We start from the raw sequence: 20,899 nt of genomic DNA on the forward strand, positions 1-20,899 counted from the left end.
TATAAAGCTGTGGGACACGTGAAATAACCCACACCATCTATTTGATATGTTGCCTATTCAGACATTATGTAATTGATAAACAAAAGCACGTTCTCATTTTTCTCTTTAAACGAATTTCCTTATCGTCTCTCTAACGGTAATTTTCTCTTCCAACCGCTTATTCAGCACGGGATCGCTGTGCTGGTGCAAAGGTCACGAAGCAGGTAATGCAGAGTATGGCCTGAGTGGTTAATTATAATAGTAAGCGGTGCACGATTTATATCTATAGTATATGATGGCGTAGATACCGTTAGATACAGAGATGACGTTTGAGCTTCACCGTACGCACAATTCTTTGACCATTATTTTTTTTAATATGCTGTTCATGTCCACTCCCCATAAAATGCTTTTGATGTAACATTAATTGACAGTCCAGATCAGAACTGCTTCGCACAACTAATGTTTTAATTTGTGCATCAATCCAGACGTAGAAAAGGACAGCCAGACAGCGTTGCCCGTCCGTCATCAACCACGTGAGTTTGATCGGATGCAGTTTCTCTGCTTGAACACATGGAGGCAGTGTTTGACCCTTTTTTGTAAAGCGCTCTAATTGATAACATCCTAAGCGTTAATGAAGTGTGATAATGTAATGCAATTTAGACTTATTTTGTTTGTTTTATTAATCATGGTGATTTTCGGCGTTTCAGAATCTGTATTTTGGGGTAGAAATACACGGAAACAGTCATCAGGGCATTATTATAGCCTACCAAAAATATTATCCATTTATTTGCTGGCCACCTATCATGGTCAGGGTTGCAGGCCCAAAAGCATCGTGTTCTGTTGAAATGTTTAAATGAAATTACTTTGAGAATGAGACTCAGGGACATTTAAGGTACCGTTTTCAGCCTACTCGGCTGAGTCTTCATATTGAGTACTGCTGTCCGAGGAGGGCAATGGAATGAGATGAGATGTGATGTAATGGGTTGGACAGGATGCTGGATGAAGGGGATTTGGCAAGGGAGGAAGGAGGTGTCTTGTGCATACCTTTGCATCTTGCCAGGGAATTGGGCAGTGGTGGCTTGATGGTTAGGGTAGCGCACTTGTAATTGAAAGATTGCAGGTTCGAATCCTCCACCAGTAAGTCACCACTGAGGTACCCTGAGCAAGGTACTGTCCCCAAGGACTGCTCCCTGGGCGCTGAATTAGCTGCCCCCTGCTATGTCACGAAAGTCACATATGGGTCAAATGCAGAGGTCACATTTCATTGTTGCACAATGTGTGCTGTGGTGTGTTGACACTGATCACTTAATTCTAAATTTTGAATTTGGGGATTGGATTGGGAGGGGGTGGGGGTCAGGGTTGGTGTGGATGTGAGAGAATGAGGCCACAGTCGAGGGAGGGGAGGACGGCCGTGACACCGAGCCGGAGCACCGATGACAGGGAGAGAGGAGAGCGGTGAGAGAATTCTGCCTGAGAGGGAGTGTGGGAGGTACAGGAGTACGGAGGGGAGAGCAGGTACCTGGGGGGGGGGGAGGCTGTGCATCCAGAGTCCTTGTGAGAGTACAAGCACCCCCTCACCATACAGCATAGCCCCCCTGTATTCACTCTTTTCAGACCAGTTTATTTTTAGTTCTGTACAACACTGGACAGCTGCGGGGGGGGGGGGCACAAATCTCATTCAGATGGCTGCTAGAACGAAAGGAAAGACGGCACGTGGGAGAGAGAGCAAGGACATGTGTTAGCTCACAGCTTATACCAGGAGAGGAGGGAGAGAGAGAGAGAGAGAGAGAGAGAGAGAGTTGCACAATAGACTGAGGTAAGAAGATAACAGCTGAAGGAGAGAGAGGGCGAAGCTATTTTTGGCAGGAAGTGGGGGTGTGTGTATGTATTGGGTGATGTGGGGTGGGGGGGCAAAGAAGAATGGATGGGGATGAGAGCTGAGCAGAGAGGGAGGGGGAATATTTTGTTGAATGAGAGGGAGCTACTTTGTTGAATGGTGAGGGGGCGGAGCTTGTAAGGGGAGAAATTGACTGCACAGCAACAGACTCATTTATGTGTTCCTGGCTACCAATCAGATCGAATGCTGGGGTTGTGGGCGGGACATGGGCCGCAGACTCCACCCCTCAAACAGGAAAGCCTATATATGGAAGAAATCCAGCCCTTCGGCGGGGGAGGCGCGCGTGTGCCCACCGACAGCCGCCGTGTGCCCGTATGCCCAGATCCGAGTCCGCCAACAGGAAGGCTGCCCATCCCCATGCCAGAGCCTCTGAGTCAAGGCTGCGTCAGCCAGAGTCAGACGGCCTGCGCCTTCCCGTCTGCGTCAGCGCCACCGCGAACGCAAATGCCGCACGGCAGATGGAGAGGGAGGAGGCGCAGAGGCAGGGAGCCAGGGGCATGTGTGCGTGAAGAGCGAGGAGGCTGCGGCAGGGGTGGGACTTAGGGTAGGAGGGGGGGGGGAGCCGGAGGGAGGGAGGGAGGAAGAAAGTGACGTGGAGACATGAGTCAGTCTTAAGTGCACTTTAATATAAATGCATTTGATTGACATCCAAATACACTTATGAACAACACAAAGAGAACACTGTTCCACAATGTCCATCTTGAGAAATAACATATCTTATGCATATGCATATATAATCGTTATATAATAAAAATCTTATATACACAGATATATTCGTAATACAAATTCATACAATCTTCTTTTTGAGCGACCATACAGTTTATTTACATATCCTGTGAGATATGTTCAAACATTCAACAACCTCCTTTCTAAAACTGTCAGATGGAGAACGTCATACAAATAAACGTTTTTTTTTTGTTTTTTTAATCTGGTAAAGATAGCAGTTAAGTAGCTAGAACGTAGGAATCAATCCTTTACTTTGCCGTAGACAACTCTACGTTAGCGTGTCGACACAACAGGAGAAACGAGGTCATTCTTAATGATTGGTTCGGAGAGATAACCAATCAGAATATAGAGAAGGTGGGTCCAAGCAACTAGAGGAGGTGGGACCAACCAATCAGCTATCTTTGTCTTTTCAGGTCGTGCTTAAGACTGAACAGAAGTACCGCGGAAATAAAGCCAAGCATCTAGTAAATTCATCCCATCTCCAAAAAAGAAGAAACAGTGGTCCGACAGTCACCTGTGCTGTCTGAGCGACGCCCCTCAGGCAAGGTGTCACACACGCAACTGGCAACCCGTGACACAACCGGACACAATCAGCGTCGTCACACCTATGAGGTGGAGTCATTTTGCCACTTTTGCACACACAAAGCAGGTCACCGTGACGACAGGGCAAGGCAGAGTTCATAAACAGGCAAAGTGAACTCGCAACAAAATAAAGAAGCAAACAACTGACGTGCATTTGTAAATACCGGCATCACGGGATCCTGCTCACGTCACTAATACGACATTTTCGCCCGTGATGCATCGCGGCCTGTGACGTCCCACCGTTGGTGGTTGGAGATAGACATGACCAGAGAAATAGTGACACCACATGACAGGAAGTTCGTCGACAAATTAACACCATAAAAAATCCCATCGATGGATTTCCATAAAGGATTGTAGAAGTCCTTGCAGGCACAAACTCAAAACACAAAATCGCCAGCAGTTGAAAAGTGACCGTAACTGTAAATCGTACGTGTTATAAAAGTTATGGCCGCATGATATGTCTCAGATAGTGTTTCCCTAATATTAGAGCTTAACAAACTCTACGGATCTTCAGATCTTGAAGATTTTAGCTTTGTTTGATTGTCCGGTGTCACCTCGTGCCGCTGAGATGTGGCCACCTTTGCCTCTTTAGTGTTTTCAGTTTGCGCCGCGCCACGAGAAAAAGCAGATAAACTGCAGATTGCTTTCTTCTTTAAATAGCAAGGAGAAGCGTTAACAAAGAAATGTCTGTGTTACGATTGTTTTCCCCATACCTTTACAACAGGGAATACTCACTACAAGTGAATACAGATAATATAAGTAATCCATTAGTAAAAAAAAATATCTTTTACAAGGTTACTGATTAAACAAAAGCTAGTGCAATAGAATAGTGTGATGATTAGACCCAAACTCTGTTCAGGTCCGTACAAGCGTTACGTCACACCCCTATTCTAATAGCGATATTAGATAATGAGTAAAGTTAGGAGACAATTTCTGATAGCATTGTAAATGCATATACAGAAGTGACTGTACGTTTGGCTATATGTACAATTTTGTATATATCTATACATTCGATATTGTTCACTTTTCAGGAAAAGTAGCTCCACAAAATATAACAATATGCCATACTTAATGAAGTAAGTCACAGACTTATTTTAGAACGTATGATCACTTCCATCTGAGGAGAAAGAAAGAGACAGAGATGAGAAAAGGTTAGTATGTCATGGTCAATAGACATCAACACTAATTGCATACAGGAATGTGCAAAGCAGATGTATGAATATATGTATTATTAGATTAGTGACAGGAGTGGTTGGTTATCACATGCAGTGTAGATATATGCTCGTCGGAATTAGACTTGCAAAACAATGTTCTGAGGACAGAAGGAAAAATGATTGGTTCACAGAGATAACCAATCAGATTGTAGATGAGGTGGGTCCAAGTAACTGGAGGAGATGAGACAAAGATAGCTGATTGGTTGGTCCCGCCTCCTCTAGTTGCTTGGACCCACCTTCTCTATATTCTGATTGGTTATCTCTCCGAACCAATCATTTTTTACTTCTGCCCTCAGAACATTTTTGTGTAAGTAAAACTCCCATGACCTATATATAGTTGAAGTGTAAGAATCGGATGGTGCTGGCATGGCAGCAGAAGTGCTCCCCTTCTCACCTGCTTGGAAGTCCCGTGGTGGAGAGCGACAGTGGAGTTGATACAACTCAGGTTGTTGCCCCAGGGCAGGGGCAATTGAGGCTCCCGCCCCAAACACGGGTTCCACGGCGGCCAACTCCTCTGGGAGGGGCTGGGCGCGGAGCAGGCTGGGGGAGGCGACGGGCACAGCAGGGGCAATCAGCGGGGATGCTAATACTGAGGAGGTGGCAGAGGGGTAGCAAGGTGGTGAGGGAGAAGCCTCTACCTCCATAGCTCCTTCCTGGATTTCTCCCTCGCCATTGGCTGCCTCTGCATCAGTGCCCGCCGTTGCTCCGCCCCCAGCTGCCAAATTACAGTGCGCCGATTGGACGCTACAGATGTGGCCAAGGCCGACCAGAGACGCCCCCTCGAACTGAGGGGGTGGGCACCAGCACTCTGGCATTGGTGGAGAGGGCGGTGGTGAGGAATGGCAGGGGGAGGGGGACGGGGATGAGGAGGAGAGGTCCTGGAGGAGAGCCTCTATGATGCACTCCTCGATAAGAGCGATGTCATCTGGGCTGAGAGAAAGTTCTGAACTCCTCCAGCATTTGACAGGGTAGAGTTCGAACATTGGAGGGATGAAATCCTGGGCTGGGGTGGGAGGTCTAGGGGACGTCGGGGAGGAGGTCATGAGCTTGTGAAAGATGCCTTCGGGGTAGAATCTTTCAGCCAGAGAGCTGATGTGCTGGGCCAGCAGTGAAATCTCTATCCTCTCCTTGTCCTGCTGGCCATCTAGTGAGAAGAGTGGCTGGCATGTCTGCTCTCCCGGAGAAGCTTCTGGGGTTAGAAGACCTTCGTGTGGGTAAGGGAATGGCCGGCTGGGGACGTCGACAAAAAGAGGCCCCCGGACCTCAGGGAGGGTCATGATGGTACAGTCGCCATCTCCGGGAGTGTCTGGGGTGGGGGGTAGCTTCTCATAGAAGGGCCCGGCGCAGGTCTCCTTGGAAAAAAGCAGGTCTGTGGTGGCCGCTGAGATGGAGAGAGTATGAGGGGTAGTCAACGGTGTCGGCATGGCGACGGGGGGAGCGACCGTGGAAGTTTCACCGATGTTGGTGTCCATGGAGAAAAGCTGGTCGCCAAAGACAAAGCCTCCACCCCCCAGCTGTGGGGTGTAAGGGGGCGTGCAGACGGACTCCTTTCCTTGGTGGGGGTGGGATGCCGGCTGAGGGGGCGGGGAGAGGGGTATCACTGGGAGACGCGGTCCTGTCTGGAGGGGTGGGGAGAGAAAAATGCTCTGGGCCAGGAAGTTGAAGTCGGACATGGGGTCAGAAGAGCCCCCCTGAGCTGGGGAGGAGGCAGGGGGAGGGGGGGTGGCGGCGTCACCAGGACGCGGCGGCTGCTGCTGTTGTGAGGGAGGCTGACTTTGCTGGGGGAAGCTCTCCTCCTCCAATGAGGAGAGGCTGGAACGCGGGTGTCCGCCTTCGGGCTGTGCAAGCTCCGCCCCTCCGCCGGGGGCCTGCTCGGCGCCGGAGCTGAAGTCAAAGGACTGGGCGGAGAGGCCGCTGCTGCTCGGCGTGAAGACTTGGTCCGGGCTGGACAACGTGTCTGGGGACTGCAGTCCCAGGCTGTGCTGGTAGGAGGCGCTAGCGCTCAGCACCAGGGCCAGCTGGTTCTGCTCCGTGCACAGCTGCTGGCGCACAGACCATGCCTCCGACTCACTGCAAAGGGGGCAGAGACGGAGCGATAGTTTGTCAAACACTGTCTCTATCCAGACCTTGACATTCCAAATGTGACTGACTACAAAAAGCACCCTGTTAATACCTGATGACGTAGTTATGGCAGCTAATCGGGCTGTCACCGCCCTCCAGAGTGAGGACCATGTACAGCCACACCCATGTATGATCTGCAGCCTCCATCCGCACCACCATCTCCACCCGTCCTTCTCCGCCTTCGCTGACTTTAAGGAAAAAAATCGACAAACGTTAGCGCGATTTTAGCAGTGACAGCTGTTGGTTATATTACAGTGAGCTCCTGTGGGGGTGTTTTGGCGGCTTGGTTAGCTGCCTGGTAGCTAAAGTCTTCCCACACACGGAGCCATGCTGTGTGGGGAAGCTGGCAGGGAGTCGGCGGGTGGTGGGCTGGGGGGGGGGGGGCGGGGGTGGCAAGAGTCGTGCTGGGCATACTCACGCAGGCGGCAGTGTTGCGCAGAGGCATGCGACAGGTCCTCCGGGTGCAGTAGGCTGTACCAGGAGTGTGTGCGCAGGGTCTCGACGTCGTAGCCCAGGTAAACGTTAATGCTGTGATAAAAGAATAGCCACAGTGAGTTGTGCTGCTCCGTGACGCTCTTGGTTACTGAAAAAGAACAAGAAATCACTCAGGACATAGCGCCAGAGTTCGGTTAGTCCTTACCTGTCCTGCGCCTCCTGTAGCCTCATGTCCCGGCCATGCTGGGAGTGGAAGCAGGCCAGGAAGAAGGCGTGGTCAGCTGGGGGGGTTAGGGTGGGGCTTCGGGAGGGACACGGCTGCAGCGGCTGCGCCTCCAGAGGTGAACAGAAGCACATCCAAACCGGATTGGACGTCCAGTAAGAGGAGGCGGGGCTTGGGGGTGACAGGCAGCGCGCCCTAATTAGCGCAAGTTTGGTGCCGGCGCTCTGCCGACGGACCGACTTGGAGGTGTTGAAACGGCAGCGAAACAGGCGGTCTGTGAAAGAAAAGAATGAAGGCGTTTCATATCTGATTTTAATATTAATCTTAAAAACGAAATTTGTACGTCTGTTTATTAAGGAAGTGATGATAATGTGTTTTTCTTACCTGTGTCAGGTGCAGTTGTAGGCACGAGGTTGCTTCTCATGACAAAGTGGTCGCTCGGGTCAATGATGTCATACACGCTGTCACCCTGAGCAACCAGATCCACCTTAACAAGCCATGAACAACAGAATCCCGCGTTAACCACCGTTTACAATAAAAACGTGAACAAGCACTAGCACTCGGCATAGTTTTACGGATGATGTTTCTAAATCATATGGGTAACGTGTCGTTTTAGGCCCTACTACCATCTGACTGTGAGTTTAAAGTCACTTACTGTATGATATGCGTTTTGGGGAAAATATGTGGTATTGATTTTGTTATATGTGAAAGAAATAGAACCTTTATTTTCTTCTGCAAATCGTGTGAATTTCACTCACCATGGAGTGTCCGAGGTGCTCGGCGACGCTGTCAGACAGATAGAGGAGTTTTCCTTCACTTGTTAACAGCAGGAGAAAGCCCGGGAGTCCGTGGACCAGCTCCGACAGCTCCTCAAATGACATGAAGCTTGCGGTTCCTTCGTAGCCGCCAGCCGCGGCTGCTTCTGCCCAGGGAAGACGTGGGGGGAACGTTAAGTTATGGCCCTTTACTGCACTCTCCGTGCTTTAGGTCACCAAAACGTTTCCAGTTAAACTGCATTTCTATGAAGCGCATCCGTACTATTTTTGCTGCATAGTAATACTTCTAGTATTTCAGCACCACGGACAGCGACACAATCGTCTACCGTTACGGTAGCGTGAGAGTGCAATCAAATCCATAAGAAATTTAAAGTTATTCTTCTTTACAGATCAGATGAGGTGCAGTGTGAACTAAAAAATATGCAACATGACCCTTTTCCGTCATGCCTGGTCCTATTCCAGACCTGTTGATTCCTATTAATCCCCAACGCGACAGCACGAAGACTACAGCAATTTAGAAAGCTTCGATGCGATGTTTTAAACTAATGTAAAGATTTATGAATGAAGCCATAATTTACAGTGTTTATAATTTACAAAGAATTAATATACGGTCTTAGATATTTAAAGAGAGTTACGAGAGGACAGATGAAGTAGAAGATCGAGATGTATATCACCCAATGAGAAGTCATGCGAATACTTTATTATTTAAATAACGAATACGTTATTTTTCTTTCACTTACCCTCAGAGAAGAAGACGGACTTTCTTGTGTACATGCAAGCCAACGACATGATGTGAAGGTATGAGAGTCGAGCCTTATCCGCATCGGATATCGGCAGGAGCTCCTTCAGGCTCCGGATCTCCGCATTGATCTGGTCCCTGCGAGCCTTGGACGCTCCTTTCGTGGACCGGTACATCTCAGCCAGAGCAGCCGGTAAATCAAAGAGCCGGCTTCCGATCTTTTTAAGAGGCTGCCTGGATGCAGAGCAACTCACTTTTCTCCTTTTCCCCTATTCGCGATGAACAGTAGAAAGTTTCGGTCCGTCGGATTTCGCGAATAGTTGTTATTTTGTCGGCGCTAACATCCTCGGACTATTCTCTCTTTTTCGTGAATATATCGATTTCCCGTCCCGGTTCCGCTGGCGAAACGCTCGTTTAATGCCTCCTTCCCCCGACGACAATGAGTCAAACCGCCGCTGCTAGATCCGTTCTTGCCGTGGTATTTAGGTCTCGTTTCTGGTGGAGGGCTTCGCTCGTCCGCAACTTATATAGGCTGAGGCAGTGCTGGCAAAGGGGGGTCCCGGTGAGCTATCACTGACGTAAGGGAGGGGGGTAACAGACTCCTCATCAGTATAGGTAAAGCACATTTTCCCCCTCCCTACTCTATTCAACGTCACCCCCACTTTCTCCTCGCCGGTGACGTTGGGGAGCTCCGTCGACGCAAAAATCCCAATTTGGACAAAACCGAGGACAGGGCGGAGACTTTAGACGGAGTCACCGAGCCCCCGGTGTAGCCGGGAGGGGGGGGGGATCATTATCACAGCACCGGAGCTGCGCAGCATACAAACCAGACACCCACATCTCTCCGCATCTGTTTCGAAATCTATCCTGCATTGTCTCTATTGACAATCTATTTATACATTTAAATAGTCTTCGTGTAAGTGTTGTATTCCAGGATTAATGTCAACTTAAATATCTTTAATCGATATACCAAGGGAGCGTTTTACAGTTGCTTTTAATTCTTGTTATTTAGAATGAATGTTAACGTTTTCCTTCTGGTAAAATGCAGACGATTTTTTTTGAAAGAGGATGGGCTCTGAATCTTTTATTGATGCTGGGATGGTTTCTCCCTCTGCGTTTTTTGTAAAATGCATTAGTGGCAAGTGTATGCCCTCGTTATTCAGCCTGACCAGGCGTATGAACGTGAGCAGTAAATCCGAGCTGCAACGCGTAATTCATAAGGGGCAGTTTTGTGAATGGAATGGATTAGCTGTCGACTCCAATCAGTTTCGCGATTAAAACAAGAGTACAGAGAAAACATGTAATTATAGTATTTCCCCACATATTTTTTTTTATCTAATACGTTTCGATAAAATGCTTCTCATTGTGCGTTTTTTTTTTCGAAATATCCACCACTTTAATCAGTCTTGAAGTGTCTTATAGTTGCGCGTATAGAATAACTCAGTTTTTAAAACACGCTTTTTATTTGCGGTATAGAAATGAATACCGGTAAGTGTAAATGTAATTCAAGTTCATATAATTACAAATCTATGTGGAAGTGGATGTGGCACGAGATACAGTTAGCAATTTCTGAATTTTCTTTTTTAAAAGGATCGAAGTGATATAGCGTGGAAGTATACTGTTGATCGCGTTTTGTTTTATATATAAACTATTAAAATGAGATTACGGAGAAACCCGGACAGAGGCGCACAGATTGGTGTGTTTCTGTTTTTGATATTGGCTCTCTGGTTACCTTAGATTATGCTAATATTAATATTTTGTGACCTTTCCTTTCTAACTCGCTAATATGATTCAGAGGAGAGCATGACACTATTGTGTACGCTGCTTATCTACGCAAGTTATTAAGGTAGCTACAGTGAATTAATTATAATTTATAATCCAGGTTGCCTTTTTTCTTACGACAGGTTTCTTTAAGACCTGGATTATACAAGTTTGCGTAATTACGCACAGCTAGACTTCTGACCAATTTCATTATCAGCCTTGTCAAATTGCTATGATAAATGCGCGCATCTTTCTTTAGAAGGTCGTCATTAAGAAGACTTTTTCGTGTTTTTATTAACCATATACATTTTATACCAGTTAATAATAACGTAAAGTGAAAATGATTTTCGAAGTCTTTTCTGATCGAAACAACTTTGACGTGCATATTAACCACGCCGTGAATTAATATCACTTAGCGAATTCAGAGGCGGAGTCCGTAGGAGGGCAGCGATCAGTGTCTGTTTAACAGGGTTTGAAATGTGCTCCCTCTCTCACACCTCATTCTCTTTCTTCGTGTTTGCGTTTAAACCCGTAGCGTTAACGCTTAGTCGAATCCCGCAGTCTTCTTCTTATGAATGAGTGGTGTAGCCCAGACATCAGTAGGATGAGTGCGCGAAAGCCAAATGTTCATTGTTTTGTGTGTCTACATATTACTTGACATATTAGGTTTATGATGACATATTATAGGTCTGTCATCACGACTGGCAACACAGAGACCTAGTTGCACTCTTTAAGTCCAGACACAGTTGTGCAAGTTTTATTAAGCGAGTTTTAACACAATGTAGCCTAGCTGGTCCCCTACATGAGACTAACTTGCAAAACCACTTGGGACTTCCGAAGGAGATGCAATGGGTAAAATAAACTTACATTTCTTAATATAACGCTTATTATAACGCTTGACCTAATTACAGATTTTGATTTAAAGGTGAAAAGGGTGATTTAAAAGTGACTTTAATTCTAAATGCAGCTGTTTACTAATAAAAATGCTTGGAGCTTGGAAGCGCAGTGAGCGCGTGCGGTGGCGGCGCCGTTCCCCGTCTGCTTCGTGCGCGCGCCGGCGCGTGCCGCGGTGAGACTGTCGCCCGGTGCCGGTGGGTGTGAGATGATGGCCGCTAGCAGGTGGGAGCTGCCGGCTCACGATGCTGACTCTTAGCCGTGTTTATACTGACATGTGGCGGGAAAAAAACAGCGAACTGAACTAAGGACGAAGTTGCCGATACTTAAAATCATGAAAAACAATTAAGGGCGCTAAATAAAGCACGAAATTGAGGTGGGATTTTAGGCAATTTCATGTCAATAATCACTGCCATATTTAAACTGTGACTCAGAAGCAGAAAAGTCATAAAGAATAAATTTTGAAAAATCGATATAATTAAATGTGACTGAAAAGCACATAGGCTAGATTATAATTAGTTCTCAGTAAACAGAAATAGTATACATTCCGCCTGAATTAAGTAAATAACATTGTTGTTGGGACATGTTAATGCATACATTTTACGTCAGGCTGATAATTTTATCCCATTACTAATTATAAAACTGTAATTCTTCTAAGGATTTTCTTAGCAGACACGTGCACCCAAATACTATCTCGATCCAATCTGGTTATTCAATTGACAAAACGTAATCAATAAACCACATCCCTTGTTTGGCAGGAGGGAAACAAGCTGTAATGATCAGTTCTGCATGTTTATCTTGCAGGAGACGTGAACAAAGGATATAGTTTTATGCAGTGTGTGTTGTTTATCTAAGCAACGTCGATTGGAGATGAAGCCGTATGAAATGTACGTCACTTCCCGCCGCGTGTTTAAGTGAACAGTGACGTGGAGGAATGTGAAGTGTCACCTTACACGTCACAGTTAAATGATACTTTTATCTAAAGCAGCCTGCCAGCTGTACGAATTTACTGAGTAGATGGGTTGTACCCAGGTCAACTATCTCTCTAAAGAAAATCGGAGCAGAATATCTCCAGAGGTTCTGAACCAGCGGTACTCAGAATCACTATTTATCGATTCTGGATGGAAAATTGGAGAAACTGTGTAGCTTTGAGGACCAGTATCCCAGATGAGGTGAGAGGCTTCATACATTCTTAAACCGAAGTGTGCATTGACATTGTTAGGTCTTCGTGATCAGTGGGGTAGGTTGTTCTGCTGGCTGGATCAGATACCTGTTATTACGTAATGGTGGGTAGGATGAGCTGGGATTTGAAGGGTAATAATTTACAAAATATTTCCAATTAATCCAGGACCATCTGCCATGCAATATGAAAGGATCTGTTGGAGGCGAGTTGAGCTGTGAAGACACATCATTAATGTTTATTTTGTCCAATGTTTAATGCCCTCTTTTTTCAGTGGTTAAGTGCTGTTGCCTCACACCTCTGGGTCCAGGGTTCGAGTCTCCACCAGGGTTCCATGGGTGTGGAGCTTGTGTGCTGTTGTGGGAGTTTCCTGCAACTACTCCAGTTTGCCCCCCACGATCCAAAAACAGACTTAGGCTCATTGGAGTTACCAAATTGGTAATTGGTGTGAGTGTGCCCTGTGATGGGTTGGGGCGCCATCCTGGGTTGTCCCCTGTCACCTCCCATAGTCCAAAATAGGACACGTGGTTACAGAAAATGGATGGATGGATTTAATGCATGGGTGCAGTTAGCATTTGTGCGTTAGTGTCATTTAAAGACCGATAATGAAAAACATGCCAGTGTATTTCATTCACGTTGACATGTTCCTCAGTTCCTCGTCAGATAAGAAACATACCAGGAAGGAACAACATATGGAGTTAATGAGTCTGTGCTTTCCATTCTGGAGTATCATGCAAACATGCACTAATAGTCAATAAACACAAAGTGACAATTTTACATTTCATGCATAGCTTTGGATGAAGTCCTCTGGAAAGGCAAAATAAAATCTAGCTCCTTGCATAGGTAATAAATGTGCACTTCAGGATCTTTCCTCACTGCACCAGTCATCACAAAAACGACTGAAGCATCTTCGGCCTATTGGACGGCCTGTTCCCGTCTAGTGAGATGCGGAAGATTGTTTGTGTCCTTGAAGAATATTTCAGGCGCAATGCAGACCGCTTCCACAAATGTTCCGCAAAAAGGAGTAGTGTGTGTGTGTGTGTGTGTGTTTGCCACAGGCTTCTTGTGTGCTTTTTTCCTTCAGTTTTAGCAAGGATTGCAAAATTACTGAACTATATGAGCCACGTGTAACTCCAGGCTTGTGAGTAAACAATAACAACAAGATCTATAATCATTTTCATTCATAATGCGAACAAACAATGTTTCAGTAGCATATCATATTCTCAGTTGCAGTCCTTGTATAATCTACAAACGTTCCCTCGGCCCGGTAGTATGTTTATTGTCCTTCATATAGGTCATGCTTTCAAGAGGAAAAATACTGTATATGTTTGTACTGCGTCAAACTCGACTGGCGTGCATGGTTTCAAGTTAACCATAAAACACATCCTGGTACTACCTGGATGTGTCCGATTACAGTATGTTTATTGTGCGTAATAGTGCCAGTCAATGCCCCACTTTTTAAAAAGAAAGGATCAAATGGCACGATAATATTAGATACGCGATTGATTTCTGATATCCACCACCAGAGCGTAATAGTTTGTGGATTCTTTTTATGTGTTTTGGGGGTCATTTTCCATGCGGTCGTCTGGTGCGGGTGATACGGCAGGGCCCGGTGGAGAAAGGACATGCCCGTCTTGTACTGGAGCAGGAAAGGCGGGCCGGCGCAGGGGGCTGCAGAGAGACTCGCTCTCCATCGGGTTGAGGACGGGCGTGTGTTTTCATCTCTGCATCGACGCGCCTGTATTTTTACTCCGGCGAGAGGCCAAGTCTCCGGGCCCGCTTCTTTGAAAAGAATGTAGCGGTCCCGTTGCCTAGCAACCCCGGGCCCCGTCTCCGGCAGAGGAGCGAGAGGAGGAAACAGAGGAGAGGAGGGACGGGGAACGCAACAGAGTCGGATGCAGTGAAGGGATGGAGGCAGGGGGTTCGGACCAAGTTGTGGGGAGAACAGGCGCAGAAACTCTGCTGGAGAAAGTGTGCGATGGACGGAATGGGAGGAGAGAGAGGCCACGCCCTCGTCCCTCGTCTGCATCACGTGGACGGGGCGCCATTGCCGATGTAGTGCTGTTGTAATGCTAGCAGAAATAAAAAGCTTATCCGTTCTGTTAACTAGATGACGACTGGTCAGCTACTCGTCCGCTGTTGCGTGTTCGTGTATGGGGCTTCTGGAGACACGTGGCAACAGCCGGGAGGGTCGGGGAGGGGAGGGGGCATGGGCACTTTCCGAAGGGCCCGGCGTTAACGGCGTCGGCACGCGCCGACACGCGTGGACCCATATATGGAAGCTCAGTAAGACGTGGTCGGCCATGTGACTCTGGGCAATCTAGCGGTGTGACTCTGCTTGTGTTGTGACCCCCCCCAGCCCGTAGCCCCGTGCTTTTATTCATTAATTTACCCATCTTTCCCTTCCAGATTCACGGTATTTTTAGAAGCGGAGCAAACAGCTGCAGGCTCGCTGCTGTTGGCGCTCTCACCCTCCGCGTGTCTCTCCCCCCTGGGTCGTTCGCCGTCGCGCCGTCGCTCGGACCCGGACGGAGCCCCCCCCCCTGCCCAAGAGGGACCTGGAGGGCCTCTGATGGCGGAAGGCACCGGAAACTGTCTTCCCCCGGTTTTCAGCTGTAAGATCTGTGATTCAGATAAGCAGCCTCAAGCCTCAGATTGGCCACACCCTTTACATGGAATTCGAAGCCATTAAGTAAATGTAGGTAAATACAAATCCAGATACTGCGCTTGTGATCGGAAGGTTGTCGGTTCAAATCTTGGAGCTGGCAAACTGATACCACTGTTGAATGCTTGAGCAGGGGCCTCAACCCCCCGCCCCGGCTGACTCTGTACTATGACCCCCATCCTTGCTTCCTCTTGTCTGCGTGTCTCATGCAGAACAAGCCGGAATAAGACAAATAGCCTCTCTATTAATGAAAATATTTGAATATAAAGTTGCATTTATACCTGTTAATAATAATATGTATTTTATTGTAATCTGTTTCATAAATATTTGTGGATTTCCCTGCAGAAGGCTGATTGTCAGACATATTAACTGTAAAGTGTTAAAAGTGGTTAAAGAAGATTTGCATTCCTGTGTGCTCAGCCCTCTCAGGTCTGGTCAAACGTCAGGCCCTGGGAGGAGCGTCTCCGATCCGGCACCGAATGCAGACTGGTTCCACATACTTGCCTTATCTTAGTCTTCACTCTCCTTCAGCAAGCTGGTACTGATGAATTGTTGCTATGGTGATGCGATGTCGTAGAGTTTGGTGACATCACAACGGCCTTGGAGGACAATATTTTGAAAAAAAAAAAACACTTGGTACAGCTGCATCTCTTTCTATGGCTCTACTTTTAAAACATGGTTCAAGGGCCACATGAATTGCATCATGCTGCCATTTATCAACTTCTGCAAGTTTTTCAAGGTGAAAATACTGCTTTATTGACACCTCTGTCATAAGTTCTCCGGTTCTATCACAAAAGTTAAAAATGTAAGTCGATCTTTGTGCCACAGAATGCCAACCTCACGAATGATGAATTGCTCTGCTGACAGTAGGAAGCGAATGCAGATCTTTCTTCTTTTGAAAGACTCTCAGACCGACGCTGACATTTTTTCAAGCTACTCTCACGACGGACTAGCAACTAATGAAGCAAAGCAAAGCGAATGACCAACAAGAAGGGCCATTTCCGACGCAAAAGCATGTAGGAAGTCCAGGTATCATGAGGAGGAGTTTTAGTACCAGTGGTACCAACATGACCATCTGTTTCATGAAAATAGCCATGAACACTGAGTGAGGGAGAGGGTAATTAAAACAGAGAGGGTGCATAAAACTTTAAAATATATATATTTATTATATTCTTCTAGCAATGTCATGATTAAACATAATAATGGTCTTTGAACTGCACTTGAGTTGGTGGTGGTTGCTGGTGTTTGGCTCTGCAGGTTAGGAAGTGTGTCTGAGGTCAGAAGGTTGCTGGTTCAAATCCCCCAGATAGTTGTATGACTATGGACCAATCGGGGGTTAAAGGCCTGAATCAGGGACCTGAGGGAGCAGTCATGCAACTGTCTGGAGGGTTTGAACCAGCAACCTTCTGACCCCAATTGGCCCGCTGTCTGTGAATGGGTGCTCGTTAAAACTGAATGACATATTTTGCAGAAGGCAGGTTCACTGTCCCTGTGAGTTCTCTGCCTCCCTGTCACGTTCTAAGAGTAAAAAGTGTTTTTATTCTGCTCTGTATGGCTGTTTACTTCATGTAGACATCAGAGGTTGAGATTTTGGATCCAGTACAAATGCGGACCAAGATTTTGTTTCAACTAACCAGTTGAGTATGAATAGTCACAGTCACAGAGTACTCAACTCGCTCGTTGAAACAAAATCTTGGTCCGGATTTGTACTCGATCCAAAATCTCCACCTCTGGTAGACATGTATGTAGATGAGGACAAGCCCAGGTATCATTTGGTACCTCTTGTATTCGGCACATACTCATGACATAATGCATGATCTGGTGAGACACTGATTTGACACATCGGTTCAGTTTTAATCCAGCGGATCCACATTCATGTGTTACTTACAGGTAAGACCCACCGATGGCCCCATAACCCAGACAGATGTGACCTACAGTAGCTACTGCATGTCAGATGCATTATGGGATTTGGGTTCAGCAGTGGTCTCAGCCTAAACCACGAACACGATAGCCGGTCTTCTTGCTGTTAACCATGGCTTCCTCCCTCACCTCTGCAGATGCGTCGTGCACAAGCCGGCCAGTTACACAACGTTTCCGTGTCTTGCGACGCACATGTGTGTCATTCTCCCCCGGGGGTGTGGCTGTGTGGGGGCCACACTGGGAAATTCTTAGATGGGGAAAATAGCACCAGGCCGGGCTGTTATGTCAATGGGGAAAGAAAGAAGAGAAGATGAAAGAGGGGGAGTCAGTGAGAGATGCATCCCACCCCCACCCTGTTAACCGTAAAGTATGTGACGCAGTAGGTTTGTATCCCGTCTGTGTGACCTGAAGGTCATTGGTTCAGATCCCTGGGTCAGCAGAATAATTTCACCACTGAGCCCTTCAGCAAGGCCTTTTACCTCCAATTACTCCAGGGACCGTCTGACTTTACTTTCTCAATCGTACATCACCTTGGATTAAAGCTTCTGTTAAACTAAAAATGCAGGGATATTATTGTTTCCTTCTCACATCCTGATTCACTTTTAACGTTCCCGTTTTCTCCTCGCTCTGCCAGCCTTCCTCTGTTGCAGTACTTCAGGCACCAAAGAGACGGGCTGTAATAATAATAATAATACTAATAATAATTATAATAACATCCCAAGATGGCGGTAATATGGACGATAACAATAAGCAGGAAGTGTGAGTGTGAGTGCAAAGGTGATTCAGAAGAAAGGAAGAAAAGATGATGGAGAGAGGTTGCAGAGAAGGCGTGCGGCCGATTTTACCTCAGCATCCGCCCGTTCGTGACAGACAAAGCAGGCGGAGGTGTGCCACAAAGGGTGGGGGGGGGGGCAGTAGGTTTTAAACAAATAAATTGCATTTTTTAAATAATAGAAGAAAGCACTAAATAAAAAGCAGCAAATAAGGAGCAGGGACCCGTCATGCTTTGAGGAGGCTTCCTGCTGCTCTCCTGCATCCACCCAGCTGACCTGACTCGGGAAAACGGCCAATAAGGGGCCAGATGGGCCTCATTAACTGAAGGGTCTGTGTTTGTGATGCTGGCATTCCGTTTCCATAGAAATGCTAATGAACCACCATCCTCAGGCTCCCATTGGCTCGCGGCTTTCAGAGCTGCAGCACTGGTCACTCGTCGGTACTGGTGTCACGACTGAGGAGGCTCAGTGTCCCTTTCATCTTCCGAAATGCTGTCATTCTAAGATGCTGTGTCTTCCTTTGTTTCAGGCCTAATACGTTAACAAGGATGCCACCAGGTAGTTCCAATGGCCCTCTGTCTGTTGGCTCTGTGGCACAATGGATCGCGCATTGGATTTCTAGTTTCATCACTGTGAGAAGTGATTCAAAGGTTGTGGGTTCGAGTCCCACCAGAGTCAGAATTTTGGCAAGAGGGTGGCCCAACTGGTTAGGCCTCTATGCCTATAATCGAAAGGTCGCTGGATGCTTGTGGGACTTTTACTTGCACAAAAAGGTTCTGAGGGCAGAATGAAAAATGATTGGTTTAGAAAGATAACCAATCAGATTGTACAGGTCGTGGGACCAAGACCTCTGATTGGTTCGTCCCGCCTCATCTAGTTTTTGTGCACTTTCACCCCGCCCACTCCTCTCTCCCCAAGCTCGCTGTGCCACTGCTCCCCAAGGAACTCAACATGGACCTTGAGTGAGGCCCTTAACCTCCAAAATGTTCCAGGGTCACCAGGTAAATAGCCTGACCCTGTGCTCGGACCCCATGACGACAGCAGCATAATGGAAAGTAGAGTGCACTCTACAGCATCCACACAATAATGTAACAAAAGAAGTATTGTCCCGCTGCCGTGAGACAAAAAGGAAAAAAAATGACAGGCAACTAATTTAAATATATGATTAAACATCCCTTTTACTCGTTTAAGTGGAAATGAGGAGTTGTTGAAAAACTATTTATTGTGCTGGAGTAAAGCCTGTGTGTGTTGTGGCGACAGTATATGCCTCTCTCGGGGGCCTCGAACCCACAACCACCTGGGCACAAGTCCATCTGCACCCTAAACTCTTATTTTAGCTCTGCCTTTTCCCGCTCGGTCACCAAACTACGGAGCACCTTCTAAAAACAGCCACTTCACATCTGTTTCGATCTGTTGGCACTGCTGCCCGTGTGCGTCAATGCACGTGACGGCCTGCGGTTTCGGACGCCATCTTCGCAACCACCCTCTCTTCCGGAATGATACTTGGGCTGACCTTAAAGCTGCTGGCTAATGTTAGCTAAACAAACAAACTGTGCTGAATTCGAACGTGACTCCAGGTAACTGAACCACGTCTGTTTGATCTGAGCGCCCTGTACTGCCCGCGTCGTCCTGTTGGTGGTGCCACCATGAAGGCTTTTCTGTAATAAGTATGTCACCTTGTCTCATAATGAGAGTTTTTTTGTTTTAATTGTAAATGTACTGTATGTGCATCTATCCTTGAACACATTTGCACAATTATTCTCCAGAGACCATAGCAATTTGCAAAGGAACACTCTTTAATCATATTTCTACTTTAATTATATTTCTACTGAAAAGGGCTTTAGAGCAAAGATGCCGGTGAAATTTGCACTCTTTCATTCTCTGTTTTCATCTCACGTCACATGGCTCAGTCTCACGCTTGGGCCTATTGTGAACTTCTCTTTCTTGAAATCTTCCTTTGTTGGGGGGGGGGCATGCATTCTCTCAGCACAAGCTCTGTGCATCCGTCCACCCACGCGTCCACAGCAACATTGCCGCGGTAGCCTAGTAACCACGGTTACGCACTCGGGGAGGGAGAGAGAGAGAGTGCGAGATGGGGAGGGAGAGCGTGCTTCTGAGTAACATAAGAATAAAGACGGAGGTGAAGAATATTAGTGCCATTCATTTGCATTACAGGAGGGAGTCTGAAATGGAGAGAATCATTTCAGGCCTGAAATCTTATTATTTCAGTCAGTCCCCACCCCCTGCAGAACTAGGCCAGTATGGGGTCTGTCATGAGTAGATCTGCATCTTCAATGGAGTATGCATTCCATATTTCTGCTACTGTAATAATGTAAGCAGTTTACATAACCATAGATGTGTGTTATGGAATGACGTGGTGTAGAGGATTATGGGAAACAGGAACAGGAACACTACTATGTGAAGGATGTGGCCTCCTAGCTTTAGAGATACTCATTGATTCTTTAGAGATTCTCATTGATTCTTTAGAGATACTCATTGATTCTTTAGAGATTCTCATTGATTCTTTAGAGATACTCATTGATTCTTTAGAGATACTCATTGATTCTTTAGAGATTCTCATTGATTCTTTAGAGATTCTTGAGATCCTTCAGTCAGTCTTATGCAGCAGGTTTCCGGGGCTGTTCCCAGTTCTGTAAGTCTTCTTTTGTAGCCATTATTTCGTCTTGATTGGCCGACGAGGAGCAGCTTTCCACATTCGGCAGTGCGTCAGGTCTGGTCTCCTCCGTGGATTCCTGCCCCGGAGCAGCTGCATGTGCCGCCCGTCCCATGTGGCCCGTCCCATGTGGCCCGTCCCATGCCGCCCGTCCCATGCCGCCCGTCCCATGCCGCCCATCCCATGTCACCCGTCCCATGCCGCCCGTCCCATGCCGCCCGTCCCATATCGCGGAGCCGCGCGCCGGTTAGTGGAGCGACGAGACCTTCCCGCTAGCAGCTCATGACTCACCGTCTCCTGACCTCCAGGTGGAGCCGCTCATCTCTTCCTCCATTGGAGG

The 20,899-nt window shown here is 47.1% G+C and overlaps 1 protein-coding gene, 1 long non-coding RNA gene and 1 other non-coding gene across 5 annotated transcripts; 2 read left to right on the plus strand and 1 right to left on the minus strand.

Moving 5' to 3' along the window:
- Positions 1-4: 4 nt before the first annotated feature.
- LOC111839577 (uncharacterized) lies at positions 5-3,105 on the plus strand. Its single transcript, XR_002837125.2, has 3 exons — positions 5-203; positions 465-512; positions 3,016-3,105. It is a non-coding gene; the product is annotated as an uncharacterized lncRNA (long non-coding RNA).
- On the minus strand, positions 2,482-9,317 carry LOC111839575 (neuronal PAS domain-containing protein 4A-like). Of its 3 annotated transcripts, XM_023803637.2 has the most exons (8): positions 8,694-9,314; positions 7,936-8,099; positions 7,562-7,664; positions 7,160-7,451; positions 6,938-7,047; positions 6,572-6,707; positions 4,793-6,468; positions 2,482-4,301 (listed from the first exon to the last, which is right to left on the minus strand). In XM_023803637.2, exons 1-8 carry the CDS (start codon positions 8,866-8,868, stop codon positions 4,279-4,281), a joined length of 2,679 nt encoding a protein of 892 aa, XP_023659405.1. In that variant the 5' UTR covers positions 8,869-9,314; the 3' UTR covers positions 2,482-4,278. The 3 variants fall into 3 exon arrangements, with proteins under 3 accessions (XP_023659405.1, XP_072562690.1, XP_023659404.1); XM_072706589.1 differs by having other exon boundaries at positions 2,482-6,468; positions 7,936-8,096; positions 8,694-9,317; XM_023803636.2 differs by having other exon boundaries at positions 2,482-6,468; positions 8,694-9,316.
- A 9,152-nt stretch (positions 9,318-18,469) lies between these two features.
- On the plus strand, positions 18,470-18,563 carry trnar-ucu (transfer RNA arginine (anticodon UCU)). The gene is made up of 2 exons: positions 18,470-18,506; positions 18,528-18,563. It is a non-coding gene; the product is annotated as a tRNA-Arg (tRNA).
- The last annotated feature ends 2,336 nt before the right edge of the window (positions 18,564-20,899 follow it).

The sequence above is a fragment of the Paramormyrops kingsleyae genome, chromosome 24 (genome assembly GCF_048594095.1).
Source record: "Paramormyrops kingsleyae isolate MSU_618 chromosome 24, PKINGS_0.4, whole genome shotgun sequence".
NCBI classification, from domain to species: domain Eukaryota; kingdom Metazoa; phylum Chordata; class Actinopteri; order Osteoglossiformes; family Mormyridae; genus Paramormyrops; species Paramormyrops kingsleyae.

Excerpts from the sequence above, each read along its gene's own strand:
- LOC111839575 (XM_023803636.2), bottom strand. The coding sequence starts at position 8,868 with ATGTACCGGTCCACGAAAGGAGCGTCCAAGGCTCGCAGGGACCAGATC. Across the intron at positions 7,048-7,159 it reads CTACAGGAGGCGCAGGACAG|CATTAACGTTTACCTGGGCT; the intron begins GTAAGGACTAAC and ends CTTTTATCACAG. Across the intron at positions 6,708-6,937 it reads TGCGCAACACTGCCGCCTGC|TCAGCGAAGGCGGAGAAGGA; the intron begins GTGAGTATGCCC and ends TTTTCCTTAAAG.